The sequence below is a fragment of the Olea europaea genome, chromosome 10, assembly GCF_002742605.1.
Source record: "Olea europaea var. sylvestris chromosome 10, O_europaea_v1, whole genome shotgun sequence".
Classification (NCBI taxonomy): domain Eukaryota; kingdom Viridiplantae; phylum Streptophyta; class Magnoliopsida; order Lamiales; family Oleaceae; genus Olea; species Olea europaea.
In genome coordinates, this window is record NC_036246.1 from 25,549,108 (window position 1) to 25,569,679 (window position 20,572).

The window sequence follows — 20,572 nt, forward strand, 5'->3', positions numbered from 1 at the left end:
CCATGTAGTCCTGTAGTGACCTTTAGATAGTTTCAGGGTCAAGTTCCATCGTACAATGCTATAGCCTTGATTTGTACTATGTTGTAGCATAGTACAATTTCGAAGAAAAATTTTTGGTTTCCTTATATGACTGAAATAGTTATGAAAACAAATTCTGGGATGCCTGTTAACGCCCTTGCGTTGCCAATAGGGAGGACGCTTCATAACAAATTCATATAGGTTTTAGAGCATAGATGGAGGCAAGAAACATGAAAATCGATTCCAAGATTCAAAAATTCAATTCAAGATTAAATTCGGTGATATTGTTTATTCAATATTTCTTTTGTTTTCTTCTTCCTAACATGTTAGGCTAGAGTTATTTGTGTTAGGAAAATGATAAACCATGTGATATTACATATCTGATAACAAAAACATGTTTTTAGATATTGAATGATTTATATGAATTTCTTTTCTCTATTATTATGATGCACGGCAATTGTGTGAACGTGGTGTCTTATTTTATAAATTTGAAATAACAAAAATAGACTAGACATGGTTTAAATCGTCATAGAGTCCGATAGGAGATAAAAATATGCCGCTATGCCTTACATGAATCTTTAAGTATTCATAAAAAATCATACTCTCTTGTATGTTCGCATCCGTCAAAGAAATATAATCGGGTCATATATAAGAATAAGTTTGACATTACACGAGAGAAATTGTTAAATAAAATGGGAACATTAATTCGTCAAAATTTAATCATGTTGTTAAGGTGTAGAATTATGGTTAAAAATGATTATTACATGAAAATTCGGGATCCAAGTGCGTATGTCATTCATTAAAACACATCAACTTTCATTTGGTATAATTTCTATTTAATTTAGTTAATTCATTTATAATTGCATAAGTAGCTTAATTTAGTTATAATTTCATCACAACGAACAAATATCTTATTGTCCTTGTTTCGATTAGGGTTACAATAATTAAAATCGAACTAAATCAATCTCTGTGGGATGATACTTGGACTCAAATCCACTTTATTACTTGTTAACAAATCGTACACTTGCAGTGTGTTTAATTTGAAAAATATTTTTGTGAACAATATTGAGCTACATATGATGGTTTACAAATAAAAGAAATTCATCTATGGGTTTAAGCAGGCTTCATGTCAATGATATCACAAATTTTATCAACTAATTATCTCGTTTGATTTTAAGATAAATATAGTTGATGATTATGTATATTACAAGTTCAGTTGGAGTGAGTATAATTTTTGCTATTGCATGTCGACAACATAATGCTTGTCTACAATGATCTAGACTTATTGCACGAATACCAAGAGATTTCTGTCATGGAATATTAAACTAAAAAATCTTGGTAACGCATCTTTTGTATCAAGGATACAGATAAATCGGGATCATGCTCTAGGTATTTTTGGATTATCACAAAAGAACTATATCAATAAGTTTTTAAAAGATTTGGGATGCAAGTATGTAATCAGATGATACCCCTATTACTAAAGGAGACAAATTTAGTCTCAATCAATACCCTAAGGATAAATTTAAATAAAATAAAATTCAGAAAATTACATTTGCTTCAGCAGTTGATTGTTTAATGTTTGCCTAGGTTCGCACACATTGGATATAACATTTATTATTGAAATGTTGGGCAGATATTTAAAGAACTTTGGGATGGATATTTGGAAAGCATCCAATTAGATTATTCGTTATCTAAAGAGAACTAAGAATTACATGATCGCATATAGAAAATCAGACCAATTGGAGATCATTGAATATTCTAATTTTGATCATGGAATATGATTGTGGACTTTTGTCACTTGGCTGCACATTTTAGATGGAATTAAAAGACCACTTAAGTTGTTCTATGACAGTAATAGTCTTGTATTCCAATATGAGCTTGACGATGTCAAAGTTTATAGACATTAAGTTCCTAATTGTTAAGGAAAGAATTTAGAGTGGTCAGGTTCTGTAAAGCATGTTAAGATAAATGCCACAGTTATGGGTCCATTTATTAAATGGCTGTCACCAAGCATAATGCTCACATGGGTGTCACATCTTTTGACGTAGTGGGAGTTTGTGTTATGATGTTGTCTGTTTTACACACATTTTTATCCATGGATATTCAGTTTAATTCAAAAATAAAATATTTAGTTCAGTTTCACTCTGATTAAAGTTTTTGTTTGATCTCATTAAAGAATAAGGTATGACGAGTTGGAATTAGATATGTTTAGATCACATTGCATATAATTTTCATGCTACATATCTATACTTGATCTATGTCATATGGTTGTATTAATATACATGATCATTGAGAGTTTTGTTATGATAATTGCAACGAAAATCACTTTGATTCTATATTTACATAATTGATAGACGAGATTGTTCGGATATACTTTTAGTTATAATAGCAAAGTTTTTTAGCTCATAAAGTTATACATATAAGGTAATATATGTAGCCCAAGTAGGAGATTGTTGGGAAATTATTTAATTTGCCATGTGAGCCGACGTGTATAAATAATTGTGTATAATGGATATTTTAAAATTAAGCCCAAAATTAAAGTGATCTAATAAAGAATTGAGTAATGGGCTTTGGACATCTAAATAAGGTATGGGCCGGATTTTATATATAGAGATCAAATTCCTTTACAATTGTATTTCATGATGGACGAAATAAATATGAAAACTATATATAGGATTACGGTCTCCAATTCATATACAATTTCTCATCCTTTGTGATATCTCATCAACGCAAGAATACATGAGAAATCATATTAAAGAGGAAAATCCAAAACTCACAATCAAAAAGAAGGATTAAAGAATTCAAGAGCCCAATATCAAAAATCAAGATTATGGATCAAAATCAAGAATCAAAAGAGTTAATATTTAAGATTTAATATCTAGAATCAAGATCAAATATTAAAGAAACATTCACAATGAATTAAGGTATATTCCGTACTTTATAATTGTCTTGATGATTTAATATGGAGGATCTTGACAATAAAATAATTAGGTTTTCATATTATTAAGATTTAAAGTTTAATAAAAATTCCAACAAGAATTTCACTATAAACCTTGAAATTTGTTTGACTTGATCTCGGTTGACAGATATGTCATGATATCAACAAAAGTTCGTAATTACACCATAATTAAATCTTTTACCTTTCTGCTTAAGAAATTAAAATAATAAGGCATGCTAAAGGAGCAAGAAATGAAAGTGAAAAAAGTTGCAAGGGGGTATGCATTGAAGGGACATAAAAATAAATTAGTCACGGAGTAGGAGGTTTCTTCGAGCATTTTCTGGACTTCCCAAATTCCTGTTTCTTGCAAAGAAGAATTATTAAACAGCCTTCAAACTTAGCTTTAGAGACCCTAAGTGTTTAGTAACACCCTATACTTTACTAGTTAAGGCAAGAAACAAGAAAACCAACACAAGAGTATGATAAAAAAAATTTGTTTAGAGATCAAAAAATAAAGATAAAAACTTACATCAATCTGGGCCGTTTTTTAATTATTTTACAATAGAGACATCATTATCATTGGCATCAAATTACATAGGAATATCCAAAGTTGTTACAAAAGTTGGTCATAAAAGTTGGTCATACATCAAAATAATAATAATAATAATAATAATAATAATAATAATAATAATAATAATAATAATAATAATAATAATAATTACTGGCAGTTATTCAAGTTTCCTTACCACCAGTCATTATCTATGTGCACAATTTATCTTCAGCTTACATCATCCCTTTGCCAGATAAATTTAGAAAAAGAAAAAATCCATGGGAAAATTGCTCCATGCTAAGAGTTTCACCTGGCTCTATTTTTGTAGTGAGATAAAAATTCAATGTAGTTTAGCATGCAAAAAACCAATGGACTGATATGATCTCATGATCCCTATTTGTCACCTGGAGAGTCAGAATTACTCTTGGAGGTGGGAAAGGGAAATGGATTAGAAAGAAACATCAAGCCGCCTGGTTGAGAACTAGACGAGGACGGCAATTTGTTCAATAAACTTGGAGCACATTTGTTTGCATTTGAGGGTGATGGAAAGCTGGAGAGAATAGGAAAATTAGGTTCTGTGCTGGATTTAATATTTTTGCTGGACTCATCACCTAAAGTTTGATTTCCTGCAGTACTAGCAGTAGCACCACCAGAACCAATAATTGATGTTAGAGCAGCTGCCAATGCAGATTGGAAACTTGGGTCTGAAGCAATTGCTTTTGTGGCAGCTGCAATACTATCTGGTGGAAGAGGCTGTTGTGTAGGGTTTAGAGTCTTTTGCAAGTAAGCTTGGTATAAGGTTTCTTGAGGATGAGATCCAAAGTATAAAGAACCAGTTTGGTTTTTATTGTATGGTGGATTTCCATAATTAAGGACCCCGTTACTCCAAGAAATTGGTAAAGCATTTGATTCCAAAGAACTAAAGTTGAGATTTGTGGTAGAATATCTAGGAGGGAAGTTACCTAGTCGAGCAGAGGAGGCTGAATTAGTGAGATCGAGAGTGATAGTCGGATAGGAAGGGGAGGATGAAAGCGATGAATTTGGTAGGTAAAATGGCTTTGAGCTTGAGTTATCAGAGAAATGGAAATTGAGTCCATTGAGATTCACAGAGTTTGTAGTGAGAGTGGATGATGAGGTTGCACCTGATGATCCCGAGATTGATGAGCCAGACATTAGCATGGAGGCAGCGGCCGAAGTGGTGGAGGCCATGGCGGTGGCCGAGACAGAAAGTGGATGGTTATGTGTGCCTTCGTATGTAGTTATCAATATGGACATGTCATCTGCACATCTTTGCACCTACAAGTTCAAAAACAAGAAAATAATGAGAATACGTTAGTACACTTCCACATTCAGTTGAAAACTAATAGCTTATTTGCTAAAATAGACTGTAATCTTACGTATTTGACATCATAGTTAAAAAGATCTTAATTTCATTTTTCTTTTAACTTATCAACCATGACAAGAGTATACCATGTTGTTTAACCTGAGGATCAAACAATTTTTATGGAGTATAATGTTACCTGCTTTCTGACAGGGCAGGATGGTGCAACAGTGCAACGATAATATGCTCGAGGGCATGGATTTCCTTTCGCAATCTTCTGCCCATATTTTCTCCATTGGCATCCATCATTCATCTATATATTGACACCAAAAATATATATCAGATTAGAATTCAGCTTATGTATTTAATTGAACAAGAAAACGAAACCAATTTCAAGATAATACAGATGTAATAATCTTACCGTTGGGGTGTCACATCTGACTCTAACCGAAACCCTAGCTTTTTTAGCAGGGTTCTGCTGTGAGAGTTCATCATCACCATTTCTAACAATATTCTTCAGCGTGTTATGGGGTGGAAAATTCTCTCCTGCAGTTTCTTCCTTAATTTCTTCTACACTGGTCTCAGGGCTACCAATCGGAGAAGGTTTGACTGGTGGCACTTCAAATTTGCAGTCCAGTCCTAGATCCAGGCTTCCCTGTTTCTCTGATTTTTCATCCACTTTTTCCTTTCTTGAAATCTTACAGGACCCATCTTTTTTTATAAATTGATCACTTGAACTCATTCCTAGGCTGAGGGATATAAGTTCTGCAGATTCTTCTTCTGAATCTCGAATTGGACTTGTTGATTTTTTAGCAGCTTCTTGTTGAACCACATCTTGGTATTGCAACTGAAGGGTCCGATAATCCTTCAGAATTTGATCTAAATACATCCTTAGCCTTTGATTTTCTTCAATTACTTCACCCATCTCAGCTTTCGCTAAATCAAGTTGATGATCATCCTGCAATTAATACAAGCAATATCAAAAATATCAATTCAAGTTCATGAAATATTCATCTTGATATATCTCTTATATAGATAGACAGAAATTTTGATCAAGATTTTCTCTTCTTATTCAAATTCGAGACATTATTTGATATATCCTTTTAAAAGAGAAAGATAAAGAGCTAACCTGATCCTTTTTGGCAGAAGAAGATGCCATTGAGTCGGGTTCAGCTGATGATCTCTTTATGTTTGTTAAAATAGGTCCCTGTCAAAATGTTTCTTGTTAGAAAATAATTTTGCTTTATTAAACGTTAGGATTGAAGGGTTCAACAAATATTTAATACATATAGTTGTGATTTGTGGCTTCCAAGATAAAAACTTTTCACCATCGATGTAACAAGAGAACCTTAGTTATGATTATCTAAAATGATCATCAATTCAGAGAATCATAATTAAGATTATCTTACCATGTCTGCAGTTGGAAGATTTTATCTAGCCCCCAATGGGCAGGAAAACAATTCAATTCATTCACATTTATGAAACGACGAAACTGATTGCCTATAATATAAAATGAATGAAAAGAAATAGTATTAATGGAGTGACCTATTCTAAATTATAACATATTAAATCAGCAGTATAAATTTGGACTTTCGAGGTCTGTAAGTAGTAACAAGTTGCATATGATGTTTGAAAATCATTAATTAATCTAGCTTGTTTAATTATTGGTCAATGGTTTAGAAGGGCTGCAAGGCTGCTGAATCGCATCTTTTATTGAATATGACTTTTAAACTCAATCCTGTAAACGATGTCTCTCCGAGGTTAATAGTCGTGTATTTTCTTCATTTCTTGTTCGCATATTAGATGTATATCTTTACATCACCACCTACATCCTGTCCTCTACTTTTCATCACTTTTTATCTCGAATTATCATATATATATATATATATATGAATGACAGTAACAAATCAAGAAATGAATCAAAATATCTAGTGCAATTTAAATTTATATTTTTCCTCACTTACATGCTTTGATATATTGTTCTGATCAATAGATGACTTCAAGCTGTCATTGCCACAATCCCCTTTTCCATTTCCCACCTAAGAGACAATATTAGGCTTAGGATAGTCAATCTCATTGACAAAATGAAAACTGAAGCCAAAATAGATTTCCCTAGATCTCGAAATTGCATGTGCCTAGATGGGGTGTGGTGGCCGTGCAACCCTTTATACCACTCAATACTTAAATGCAACTCATGCCTCAACGTTATAATCTTATCCCCTTGTTTAGTATGGATAAAATTCAGATTTTAACCTTAATCAAAGTCAATAATTAATTTCAATCACATATTCCACGAGACCCATAATTTTTCAGCCCCATATTTCATCTACTAAAAATCTGATTTAATGTTAATCAAAGTCAATAATTAATTTCAATCACATATTCCACGAGGCCCATAATTTTTCAACCCCATATTTCATCTGCTAAAAATCTGATTTTAATCCCAACTATGGCATATATCAAATTTAATTTATTTTTTGTTTGTGACAAGATCAATTTAGAACATGGCTTTATGAAAAATCTCACATACTTACAAGTGAAAATTAAACCAAGAACTATTACTTGTTTCTATATTTTTTTGATTCCGAAAATCATAGAATTGTATATCATAAATCAAAAACGCAAAGAAAGATAAAATATATACCTGAAGAGCAACATCTTCTTCACATCCTTTATCTTCAGAACTTGTTTCTGCTTTATTTTCTTCTTTGACTTCACCTTCATGATCTGATTTTTTCATAGTAGGCTCCATAAAAGCTATACACTCTCTCTCTCTCCCTCTCTAAGAATTTTTTCTCGTGTGATCTGTTAACAGCAGTGGTATTCTTATATAGAGATTAAGCCTGCACTATTTGACTTATTATTAAACAAACTCAATGGCTTCATCCAGCACACTTACACAAAATGTCAATCAACTTAAATATATAAACGCTCACACCAATATATAAATACATTCACTGTCATATTCATACATACATATAAAGAACAACTCGAAGAAGAAGGAAGAAGAAATAAACTTCAACGTTTAAGTCTTTGAGGCAACATGCCCTATATACACACATATATATATACAACATAGGTAGGTGCGTGGGTGGGCGGGCGTAGCCGCAATACTCGGTCCCCCACCACCGTGTAGGCTAATATATATTCGAGGAAGATAGAGTTGAAGTTTCGTACATGGCAAAAATCACATGGTAAGACCGGCTACTGGTCTAACTTGTCCATGAATCCAATGACGGGACGCACGAAGTTAGGGCTTCGTGGTCTTGCGACAAGTCCAAATACCGGTTCATCCGGTTGCATCTTGCCTATTCAGCTTTGACCTCAGTAGGGTTTTACTGAGATTTTTTATTTTATTTTTATTTTTTTTGTTTGTTGCTGACAATGGTATTTGATCTTTATAAATTATACTGCGCACTTGAAAATATTCAAATTCAAAGAGTACAGCCGTAAATTTAAAAGAGTAATTATTCTTTTAATTGAATAATATTAAAAAAGACATAATTAATAGTCTATTCAAACAAGCTACACCAGTGAAATAATATTTAAGGTTTCATTAGCAACCGTAACATCCGAGAGTCTTCGAATTATTCGTCCAATTACACGTTAATATTCGATTAGTTGGTATATAAGAGTGATTACATGTAAATATTCAATTAAAATTTGCATATCTGATTCTACAAAAGATTTTCACCTTATAGACTTCTAAGAGGTCGACGAATAGATCCTTTATGATGAATTACTATGTCATTCATTGCCTATAGCTAGCATTCATTTTTCTTTTGAGTATCGTATTAACACGAGTCTCCACATGGATTGACGATTGTGCAATACCATAAAATATTCGTCTCTCCCGTAACAAAGGGCCAAAACTTTCCACTTTCCAAGTTGAATTTTAAGATTTAACAGACGAATAATGTTATCTATCTAGACTATTCACGAAATTCAATATACAATTTCCGTCCAATAATGATGGACTTGTTTCTATATTTACACAAATTAAGAATATGTAATTAATATAGTTGAAAAAATAAATATATCTTAATATATATCTCTACATTAAATAATGACTTAAATATGATTAGTTTATATTTGTTAATAACAAGTTACATTAAATAGCGACATATTTAAAAAGTAAAGATATTTATACTTTCAATAACGAATGTGTCCTAAATTTTGAGCTTGATGAAAAAAGAAATAAAACCTATTTTTATGGAGTAATGCTATTCATAATCGTTCATTGCGGTAGTCGCCTTACGTGGCATCCTATATGACAGTTTGTGATTTGATGTATTAATATGATATTTTTTTTTGTAATATATCAAATCACTAACGGATACATGTATATCACATATAACGACTGCGATAATGAGTAACTGCAAATAGCATTATTCATTTTTTTGGAACAAAGGGAGTATATTAATTTCTCTTCCAAAGTAAATTTATACTTGAAAAGTCTCGCTTAGAACGCATGACATCGCTTGAAACTTTGCGGGACGCTGTGATTACCAATTCAAATTTTAATGTTACCAAGTTTACGTTCTAATCAATTTATTACTTTGACCTTACGTGCAGAATTGCACTAACCAAAGCAACAAGTCACTTTAATTAAGTTCTAAATGGTTAAACATACAATCCAATTAATTCTATGTTTAAATACTGTAGTTGTATAAATTGGAAAGCAATAAGTAACACAGTATTTGATTAGGGAGAAACCCAACGTAGGAAAAACTTCGTGATTAATGCAGTTGCTTCCACTAAAGGCAGTTCAGAGAATACACAGCAATTTCAAATCTTGTACCCACTAAGACCCGCTGCCACGATCTCACGATCTACTGATGTAGACACATCTAACCTGCTAGGCTGCCTGATCTACCTATTATAGCTTCCTACTATCGTAGATGTCTCTAGTCACCTACTAGACCTCCTGATCTACCTTTTCCAGCCTCTTGCTACCATAGATACCTTTAGTCTCCTGCTACACTTCATGATCTACTTCCTGCAACCCAATCTATTGTCTCCCACAGCTTCCTGGTCTTATGCTGAATGTCTCTCTAAGTGGAACATCAAGAACTGCATATTCTTGTACTTGTAATTGCGCTTCAATCTACATTTCTCAATCCTCCAATGAGAGAATCTCTTCCTCAATAGATTAAGGAAACACGGTGTTTTGGGTCATGAAGATTGATATTTTCCCAAAACCTAATTGCCGAATCACAAGATGTTATGTATGTGAATTACCGATGATTTTCGACTTGGATCTCTTGAAAAAAGATGTGTAGATGTTATACAATGAAAGAATAATATGGCAACTCTATTTCTCACGTCCCAAAATTTGGTATTTATACTTGAGGGTAATTAAGTGTCTTGGACCGTATAAAATTCTCTAAAATGCAGCTTAGAATTTGGTCGCATAACACTGTCGCTCGAGTGACAAGTCGACGAAAAGCGAGCGATGTGTTTACGCTTGAGCGATGTAGGGGCGAAGAGCGAGGAACAAGCTTTCTGCATTTTATGCTCAAGCGATGGTCAGTTGAGCAGCTAGCGAAATTTTAGCACATCTTCTACCTTGTTCCAAGTGCAAACCCTAGCCTAACCAACTATACAGAATTGCAACGTAAATCCCTGACTTTTACAACAATGTTCAATTAAGCTCATTTTATTCATAGAATCGTCAATTACAATATTAGACCTAACAATATTGTGGAGGGATGACTCCTAAATGTAGGTTAGAAGGCACGACTCCTAAATGTTATAATAAATATATTACAAATAATTAATATGTACAATTGGAGCTAGCAAGTTGAAGTGTGGACAGGGACTATATGATTAATTAATTGACCTAAGCCTTGAAACTTGATTAATTAGAGTATAATTAACGTAACAAACCCTAGTGTTAAGAGGTCAACTAAATATAATTTTCTCATTTCTAAATCGCACTTATAAACTAATTAATTAAAATATAATCAACTTGTAATTAAACGTGTGATTAACGAAGCACTTCCAACAATATTAATTTGACCTTGGGATCGAAAACGTTGACATCTGAGTATTGGTCTGAATCAAATTTCAAGAAACTTAAAAACAAAAGAAGATGCATATTCCGAATCTCAAAAATAAAATTCTTTAAGTAGTAATATAAAAGATCCGTCCCATTTATATAAGCTAACTTTTCATTATTTTCTTTTCTCAATTATATAATCGTGTTTCTTTATTGAAAATGTTTTATTTTATTTGTTTACTAATATACCTTATTTAATTTGTCTAGTTATAATCGATTTTTCCCATTCCATCTTGAAATTGTACATATATAAATAAGGGTAGAGCATAAAATTTTTTGACAAAAATTACTTTTTTTCCAATAATATTAAATAAGATTTCTTAATCCTTGTGAAGAATAAAACCAGCCTATATAAATGAGACAGATAAAGTATAATAATTCATATATCGATATTAATCTTCTTGAAAATAATGTATTCAGATCTAAGTGCAAATCTATTTCGTTTTAGGTGCAATGTGAAGTAATCATAACTTTTAGTTAATATCGATGTTCTTGTTAAGTTGAACTAGAAGATGCAAAACAGTAGGATTTTTCCATATTGCCTGGAGGCAAAATGTGGGATTTTGGGTCGATTTTTCTTATTACTTTTTTATCAATCTATAAAATTCGAACTTTGTTTACCAGTCCATAAATGAAGAAATCGACTTTTAATCATTATTTTATGACTTCTCTATGAGAGGCAAAGCAATATACATTTAGCCATCATTAAATGCTAAAAACAACCAATTTTGCAATCTTTTATTATTGCTAAGAGAAGTCACAAAATGTGACCTTTATAAGTCTCTGTCTTGAACCAAATAAGAAATATCTATTAAGACTTTTGCCCACGATCTATTGCCAAATATAAATGCATACCATGTTTTCTTATTTTTCCCGAGTTTAGTTACTTATTTTGACTTCTGGTCATCAGGCCCGGTGAGGCCTCTGCCTCAGTCGCAAGACCATTAGGGGCCTAATTTTGGCTTTATTTTTTGTTTTTTTATTTTTTTAAACAAGGTGAGCAGACCTAAAATAAGGTGAGTCGGCCCAAGACTAATTATTCAACAACAAAACAACATCCTTAAATCCCACAACAAAATAACATCCTTAATACGCCTTTGAATTTTGTCACTGAGGGGCCTAATTTTCATCATTCGCCTCAGGGCCCATCAAACACAGAACTGGCTCTGCTGGTCATCATATATTATTCATCTTTAGTTTCATGCATTTCAAAGATTAAGAAATAATTTTTTCGGGGAGCGTGATTTTGGGCGTTTAACCTTTAAATGCGAGGTCGTAAGTTCTCAACCTATGTAAAAACATGAATCTGGATCCAAATTTAATTGAAATCATCAATGTCATGTGCGATTTTATCGTCCACATTGACGGTTCCCATGACATAGTGACCTAGATTCATATGTTTAAATATGTTGAAAAATCAAAATCTCACTTTTAAAGGTTATGAACCAAAATTACACTAATTGAAAGGTTGTGAGTCCATCACTAATTTTCCATCTCAATTTTTTCTTATATATAGTATGAAAAATCAAATAAATGACCCTAGCAAAGGCCACACCGATCATGTCGCAGATGAACTTTTCTACACCATCAATTCCCATCTTGCACTATTCCGTGGTCTACACAACTATTCATGTGCCTTAGCCTCTGTTTGACAATCTTTAAAAATTGTTTGCTACAATATCATTTTCCATCACAATTCACATAATAAAACATTTTACACACAAATCAATAAAGTTTTCTTATTTTTTAATCACACATTCTTCAAAATACTATTCAAAACCTTTTAATTTTTCAAATAATGGGTGTGAAGTAGGGCCTTAAATACACAAGATCTCAATATATTGAGTTGTTAAAGGGAGAAGTGACAATCTTCAAGTAAAGCTATACTGAAGTATCTGTAACGTCTGAGAATCAAATTTCAAACTCTTATTTGTCCATCCTAATTCGTGATAAGCCTTTAGTCCGAAGCTTGGTTGTTGAGCTTGAAAGAAGGTTAAATTATTTGAGATTTATTCCCTCTTTCCTAGTGCCGAACAACATGCTATATTTAAATAAATAAAATAATTTTACTTGTAATAATTTAATTTAAATTATTAAATTAAAAAAAATATTTAAAACTTCAAGTACCCAAATATGAAATCAGTGAAAGATTGAAGTTTCTGTGAATAATGAGGACAATCTATTTGCGAAAATATTATCGATAAATTATAAATAAATAAATTTGTTTTTAATTGATATAAACGTAATGACAATATACACATAACTTTTCACAAATATTCAAATTCTTGATTAACAACGTCACTCAAATTAGAAAAAGTCCAATCAATTAGCAGATGTACAATACGACCCAAGAACCATGTATTCTATCAATGCCGCCATTAATTAATAATACATAGCCAAGATCCAAAACAAATTGTGTGATTGGATAGAAATTGGTGACTTGGCAACTTTCATTCAGATAAAGAGTTGAAAAGAGATGGCTGAAATGGTCAGCAAAGTCTTCATACGAAAATAAAACCAAAAGTTTTCCATTTGAAAATTGACAAATAAATCAAATTTCAACGTTTATGGCTATTTTATAATAACCAATTGATGATGATGAGTGACAGCATGAGGCCTTAATTTGAACTAATAAATTTATTTATTTAATATTTTCTAAATCTAAGACTTTAGTGTGGACAAGCAATGTAATAATCGTACAAATATTTTAACAACCTAGTCTGTATATTCTAGCCAAGGTTTGGTTCCTGATTATTTCCGTATATTTGACTTTTAATAACGACTGATTATGACTATATATTTTATCTAAGTGATAGTTAAATTAAATATTGTTGAATGTGTAGAAGCAAATTATACTATTCATTTTTTATCTTCGTCATGGAACAACCTTCACGAGGTTGGGTGAGAACACTGGAGCAAAATGTAAACATTATAGAGGTATATTGAATAAAAGAATTGATTTATTTAAGTATCAGTACTTAATTTATGTTGTAAGTGACTTGTTACATCAATTAATTAGTGAATTTTTTAATTCTTGAGATATATTATGAACTTATTAATCAATGTATCAAGTCACTGTGTGAAGCACTGATGTTTAGTAGATCATTTCTCATCCAATAAAAAATGATCTACTAAGCTCAGTGCTTAACGTATGCAAGTATCGATGGTGTTACTAATCAACTAAATGGTGGATCATTAATTCTCCTTTGTATTTCGCCTTATATAATGATACTGATGAAAGAATTTCTTGTGTGGAGAGGGGGAAAAAAGGCCATGAGTTTAGTAACACATTAAAATCCTCTTCAAGTTCGTTATACGGTAACTCTACAAAGACAAATTGATGTAGCTTTCCATTGAGAATATGAAACACTACTCTTGAAGTCGTATGATCTTTACTTGATTTTTGGTTTTGTTTCCTTAACAGAAGGTAACTTAGACCACACAATTACTGGAGCCAAGATGAAGCTAGACTATACTTACAATTATAGCAAAGATAAGTTTGATTTAGAAGTTTGAAAAGAGTTTTATTTCGGGTATATAATTTCAATCAAGAAATTTATAATGACGATCAATATTGGGAAAAAGGAAATAAAAAAAAAACATAAATCGAAATTTGCATATATTTAAATAATCTCCAATACTTCATGAATTGCTAAAAAAATGTCACGTGAGTGAAATAACATGTGTTCTAAAATTTTCTCAAAGAAATAAATAAACATTTTAAAGAGCTCCGTCTAAATTCAGAAGTTCTATTAGATAGAGTGACACTTATATTTCCTATGCATTATTACATAATTTTATAATTATTTTAAGAAAATAAAAAATACATAGATAGTAGCATTGGGTTGTAAATAAAATTCATTGGAAATCAATTTTGATATTGGTTGTCTGCTCATCAATGCATCTCCAATGCATTCTACGGATTGTTATTTAGGTGGCATGCAAGTTGGAAAAACTTCCATTATGTCTAATTAATAAACACTAAAATTTCTGAGACATGAAATTGAACTCCTTATAAGCGCAGTATACAAGCAGCTCTTATTCCCTGACCTGTTGAGGCACATCCCGCGATTTACCTCCCTCACAAAGTTCTAGGGGCGTAGCAGGGCGCGGGGGCCCATCATGATTGGGGTTCAACTTTTTTAATAAACACTAAAATTCAAAATTGGTCTATAATGTGTTTTATCTATACCCCATAATGCTATGTAGGTGTCTTGTACTTTGTTAAAATAAAAATAAAATCACATCTAAATCTATATAGAAAATATAAATTTTATGATTGACATTTTAACGAGAGCATCTGAATTTAATTGGAGCTCTGGACAATGTCAATTTTTCTTTTGGTCAGATCAACTTAACAAGATCTCTATCAACTTACATTGGAGATAATATTTTTGTAGCACTGCCTTTTTTTGTTTATGTGGCAAATTTTTGGGTAAAAATAGAAGTTAGCCCCTGTTTGGCCCCCATTACGTGGAAAAATTAATAGGTGAAATAGTATTTTTTTGAAAAATGAGTGGTTGAAAAAAAGAAAAAATATTTGATTTACGTATAATATTATTTTATAAAAGATTGTGTAGTTGAAAATAAAAGAGAGAAAAATGAAATGTAATGGAATGAAAATTAATGGGGATCAAACAGAGTTAATGTCATCAACCTTTGACACTTGCTGCACTTTTGTTCCCATCTTCAAAAAGTAATATAGACATCCTCAACATTTATTTTAGTAGCAATTAGGTCCCCCAGTGGACAATTTTACCCTTATCTTTAAAGGTCTAGTAAGTATTCACTCAAAAGGATGATTTTATCCTTATATTTAAAAAAAAAAAAAAAATAGGAATAAAAAAAATTCATATGCACTTTTTCTCCATTCATTGCTTGTCCAAACACCTCCATCTGACCCCCAACCACTCCATTTCCACCATTACCAAATCTTTGTCATCTCGTCCTAATTAATACTTTATAAATCTGATTTAAGGAGTGCTTGGACTATGGTACGAATGATAAAATTTCTCACCCTTGACCCGCCCTATATTGCCCCGACTTGAGTGGGAAGGGAAATTCTTGTCACAAATGGTAAACAGGAGGGGGATAAAGAACATTGTCCCACCTCAAATCTACAAACGTGCTCATATCTCTTCTATTTTATAATTATGTGTTTTTTTAAACTTAAATTTCATTTAAAGGAAAAAAAATTAAAAATATAGATATCTGCTGTCGCAATCAATTACATTGATAAGTGTTGGATCATGCATAATAAGGTCATTGAATTTTCACAACACACGGGATATTTTCTACGCAATAGACATACCACGAGAATTTTATTACAGAGATAAAGTTCCTAGTTTCATTTTAGATAATTCAAATGTCAACACAAGTGTCCAACTTAATTCGAATTTTGATGCCAAAAAAGGGGAAGTGCACTGTGTTAATTTGTCATATTTTAAGTTAATTGTGCAAGATTGTTTAAAATATATTGCTCAGCAATTGACAAAAACTAGACACACTATTTACAAGTGTATGTGTAGATTCAAACTTACGTGACATGATCTTTATAACAAATATAGGTAAGAGGTAGAACTCTATGAGTTAATGGAATTTTTGAAGGTTTTCTTTGATGTGGTGTACGTGAATGTCTACTATCCCATTGTGCCGGTTGTTTTAACTTATTTTTTTATTATAGAAAAAAAATTAGTAAATACATATATTGTTCATTTTTTGAAGACATTGTTGCTTCAATAGATATGAAATTCCAAAAATATTGGGAGGGCTTGCCCATATTGATCCTTTCAGCTGCTGTTATGGAAACTCGTATTAACTTGCAAGATAGTAAAGGTATCATCAAAAATATTTTGCATTGAACATTTGTTATCTCCCCTACACACTGATATAGTGCAATTTATATTCACAATATGATGACAAATATGATTGACCACGACTGTCTTCTACAATTTCATCATTCATTGATGATGATATATGTACCTATTTAAGCCCGACTACTTTTATCATCTTCCCATTTTTCTTTTACTACTAGTACTAGTACCGGACAAAACTAAATTTTCATAAAGTTAGCAACATATTTTTTATGCCATATTATTGGTGTTTTAAAACAAGAAGACATTAATAATTTTCATTTTTTTTGGATGGTGACAAACAAATGAAAAACAATATACTATATTATCTTTGATGGTACGTGATCTATTAATGCCTCCGGTATCAACTATAGCATTAGAGACTAAATTTAGTGTAGGTGTTACGATTTTGTCAGATAACAGAAATATGAATGTTGAAATAAGATATATTTAAGGTTCTAATATGTACGAAGGACTGCAGTATGTAGATTACCGAATACAAGGCAGGATGGCTAGTGCAAGCAATTGTTGAAAATTTTCATCGATTGTAATCTTCATGGATTTTTTGTACACTAAATTTTAGATTTATTGCTGCACATTGACATTTCATTTGCATTTTTTAAAAAAAAGTTGTACATGAAATACTCGTTCGTATATATATAATTTTAACTTCGCCTACACATTGCGGCATGTCCTGATCCTATTTTTACAACTTTATAATTCTTTTAACGAAATATATTTGTTTATGCTGATCATTTTCTTACAAAATTACGTCTTCATTATATTTTGAGAAGTGTAAGTGAAATTTTTAATTCAAATTGGCTAGTGCAAGCAATTGTTGAAAATTTTCATCGATTGTAATCTTCATGGATTTTTTGTACACTAAATTTTAGATTTATTGCTGCACATTGACATTTCATTTGCATTTTTTAAAAAAAAGTTGTACATGAAATACTCGTTCGTATATATATAATTTTAACTTCGCCTACACATTGCGGCATGTCCTGATCCTATTTTTACAACTTTATAATTCTTTTAACGAAATATATTTGTTTATGCTGATCATTTTCTTACAAAATTACGTCTTCATTATATTTTGAGAAGTGTAAGTGAAATTTTTAATTCAAATTAAAAAAAAAAAAAAAAAAGTTGTCGGCCGAGCTGAGTTTCTATGATGCAAGCTTGAGCTTGCTCACCTGATGGTTGAGTTGAGCCGATCGATGGGCAAATCGAATTGCTCGACTCAACCCATTTAACAACCCTACACATACAACAATATATAGAATATGTTGACAACAATAGATAGAATGCATTTGAAATGCTCTTATGCTTTACTTTTTGTCTCATAATTTAAATCTGTAATTAATTATTGTCCATAGGGAGACATGATTTTGAATTTAAATAAATTTGCATGATTTATAACAATAATGATTATTATAATTGATTTAACACTCTCGTCTATCTATGATATTATGTTGCTTATTATTTTTAATAGAATATTCTCCTACTAGTTCATTAAATATTCATAAGTAAATAGTCAAAAATAAAATATAGTGTATCCTATTACTAATCTATTTGACTTTTAATATATTTCGATATAATTAAATTTTGCTCTTAATTTTTAGATACTGTGGTATTGTCTACCGAATACTTAATTTCCCCTTGGCCTTAACTACATATGGTGCTACATATACATGATACACACATATATAATGTAGGGTTTCTCACCCAAAATATGAAATGATGACAAAATAACTTTTCAAGCACACGGGAAAGCAGTAAAAACACTATGAAATGTTCATCCAATTCAATGTAAATGCCTAATTTGGGGGCTCAGAGGCTAGTGCGTCACTAAGTGCAAAAATAACTTTAGAAGAGCTAGTACAAGACCAAGAACCGATATTAGAAACAAGATTCAGTCACTGATCTACAAGGATCTCCCAAATCACAACCCCGCCCCATACAACAACTATAACCCACAATTTTACCAACTCTACAAATCAGATAGCCAACATTAAACGCTTGAAAACTCTGTAGCATGACACTTTCTCAAGAATTACACAGAAATTAGGATCTCATAAGAGATCAAAAAATTAGATGAAAGAACAAGAAAGAAAACGAAGAATGTAGACAGAAAGATATCAAAAAACTTGAGAGCCAAGAATGAAAACTAATCAGATCTCAAAAGTCTCCCATGCACCATATCAAAATGAGAATTAATCTCAACCTTTGATAAAAAATAAAAAATAAAAAAAATAAAAAGAACGGTCCAAATATCAACTTAACTAGCACAGTCCGTGTCAAGACAAAACAACAAATTGGGGGTTGCCTTGTTGCTGTCCACTTGCAAAGGACCAATATAACCTTATTAAGGCGTGATTTTAGAAGCAAGTTTTACAATCTTCACCTTGATTCTTAAATCACACACCCTTTCTAATTGTTAATTTTTGAACATAACATATATTGCCCTACATCATTGCCCAAGATACCTGCCAAAAAAAAAAAATGAACCTTCATCAATATTGAGAAGTGATAAACATGATATAAACATTCGAGCAGATGCCCATATCTAATGGATTAACACCGGCACAAATTTTTTTCAAGTATAACCTTACAAGAGGATAATTTTTGCCTTATGAAGTGAAACTTCACCTCAACGTGTTTTGACCTCTCATGATGAATTGGATTCTTACTAGGTAATAAGGCACTTTGACTATTAGTAAGAATAACAAGAGGTTCTAGCAAAAAATTAATTCAATCAAAATTCTTTTTAGCCATATGCATTCTTTTACATATTCTATTATTGCCATATATTTAGCTTCTTTCCTGGATAATGTGACGATGGGTTGCAGTTGAGATTTCCATGTAATGCAATTGTCATCCAAAGTTAAAAAGTAAGCTGTAGTGGATTTCTTTGGTCTTTGTCCCCAGCAAAATCAGAATTCACATATCCTTTCAAGGTAAATTTGTCAGATCTTTTCTTAAGTACTAATCCAGTATTTAAAGTTCCTATAATGTATCTAAGTAGCTATTTTAATCCAGCCCAATGAGCTTCCAAGGATTAGACATAAATCTAATTAGAAAGCTAATGGCATAGGCCAAATCAAGCATAGTGGTAATCATGGAGAATATAACAGACCTTATAGCATTGGCATAAAGAACGTTTTTCATCTCTGTTATTTCATTTTCAGTTTTAGGTGATTGAGCTATTGAAAACTTCATGTGGAGTGTAAGAGGTATGTTTTCAGATTTAGCCTCTTTCATGTCAAACTTGGTTATAACCTTGCTTAAATAAGCTTCTTAAGTGACAGTCAATTTATTTTCGTGCCTATTTCCTTTCATAATCATCCCCAATATTTTCTTGGCATTCCCTAAGTTTTTCATATCAAATTCAGACTTCAGAAAATTTTTAAGTCTTATTATTTCAATTTTGCTAGAGTTAGCTAACAAAATGTCATCAACATAAAAAAGCAAATACATTTCACAGCCAGTTTTGACATCTAATTGATCTAGTTCCTAATTAAATTGAATAATTATAGCAAGAATTAACCTTATAGTCTTACATTTTACCACAAGTGAAAAGATCTCATTATAATCATCACTCTCTCTTTGTATGAAGCCTCTAGCTAAAAGCCTAATTTTGCATTTAGGGGGTCAGAGGGGGTATTACCCTCTTTCAATTTGAAGATGTATTTACATTGGACAATCCTTTATTTTTCTAGTTTCTTTACTAGTTTTCAAGTTTTATTATCAAATAAAGATTTCATTTCCTCTTTCACTGCCCTTTTTCAATTCCCAGAGTTCTTACCATTCATAGTTTCTTAAAAAAAAG

The 20,572-nt window shown here is 31.6% G+C and overlaps 1 protein-coding gene across 3 annotated transcripts; it reads right to left on the minus strand.

The window, feature by feature from the left end:
* Positions 1–3,526: 3,526 nt before the first annotated feature.
* Positions 3,527–7,835, minus strand: LOC111401629 (probable WRKY transcription factor 72). Of its 3 annotated transcripts, XM_023029453.1 has the most exons (6): positions 7,472–7,835; positions 6,792–6,866; positions 5,957–6,034; positions 5,249–5,785; positions 5,027–5,140; positions 3,527–4,802 (listed from the first exon to the last, which is right to left on the minus strand). In XM_023029453.1, exons 1-6 carry the CDS (start codon positions 7,577–7,579, stop codon positions 3,900–3,902), a joined length of 1,815 nt encoding a protein of 604 aa, XP_022885221.1. In that variant the 5' UTR covers positions 7,580–7,835; the 3' UTR covers positions 3,527–3,899. The 3 variants fall into 3 exon arrangements, with proteins under 3 accessions (XP_022885221.1, XP_022885222.1, XP_022885223.1); XM_023029454.1 differs by lacking the exon at positions 6,792–6,866 and having other exon boundaries at positions 7,472–7,834; XM_023029455.1 differs by lacking the exons at positions 6,792–6,866; positions 7,472–7,835 and adding an exon at positions 6,237–6,327.
* Positions 7,836–20,572: the final 12,737 nt, after the last annotated feature.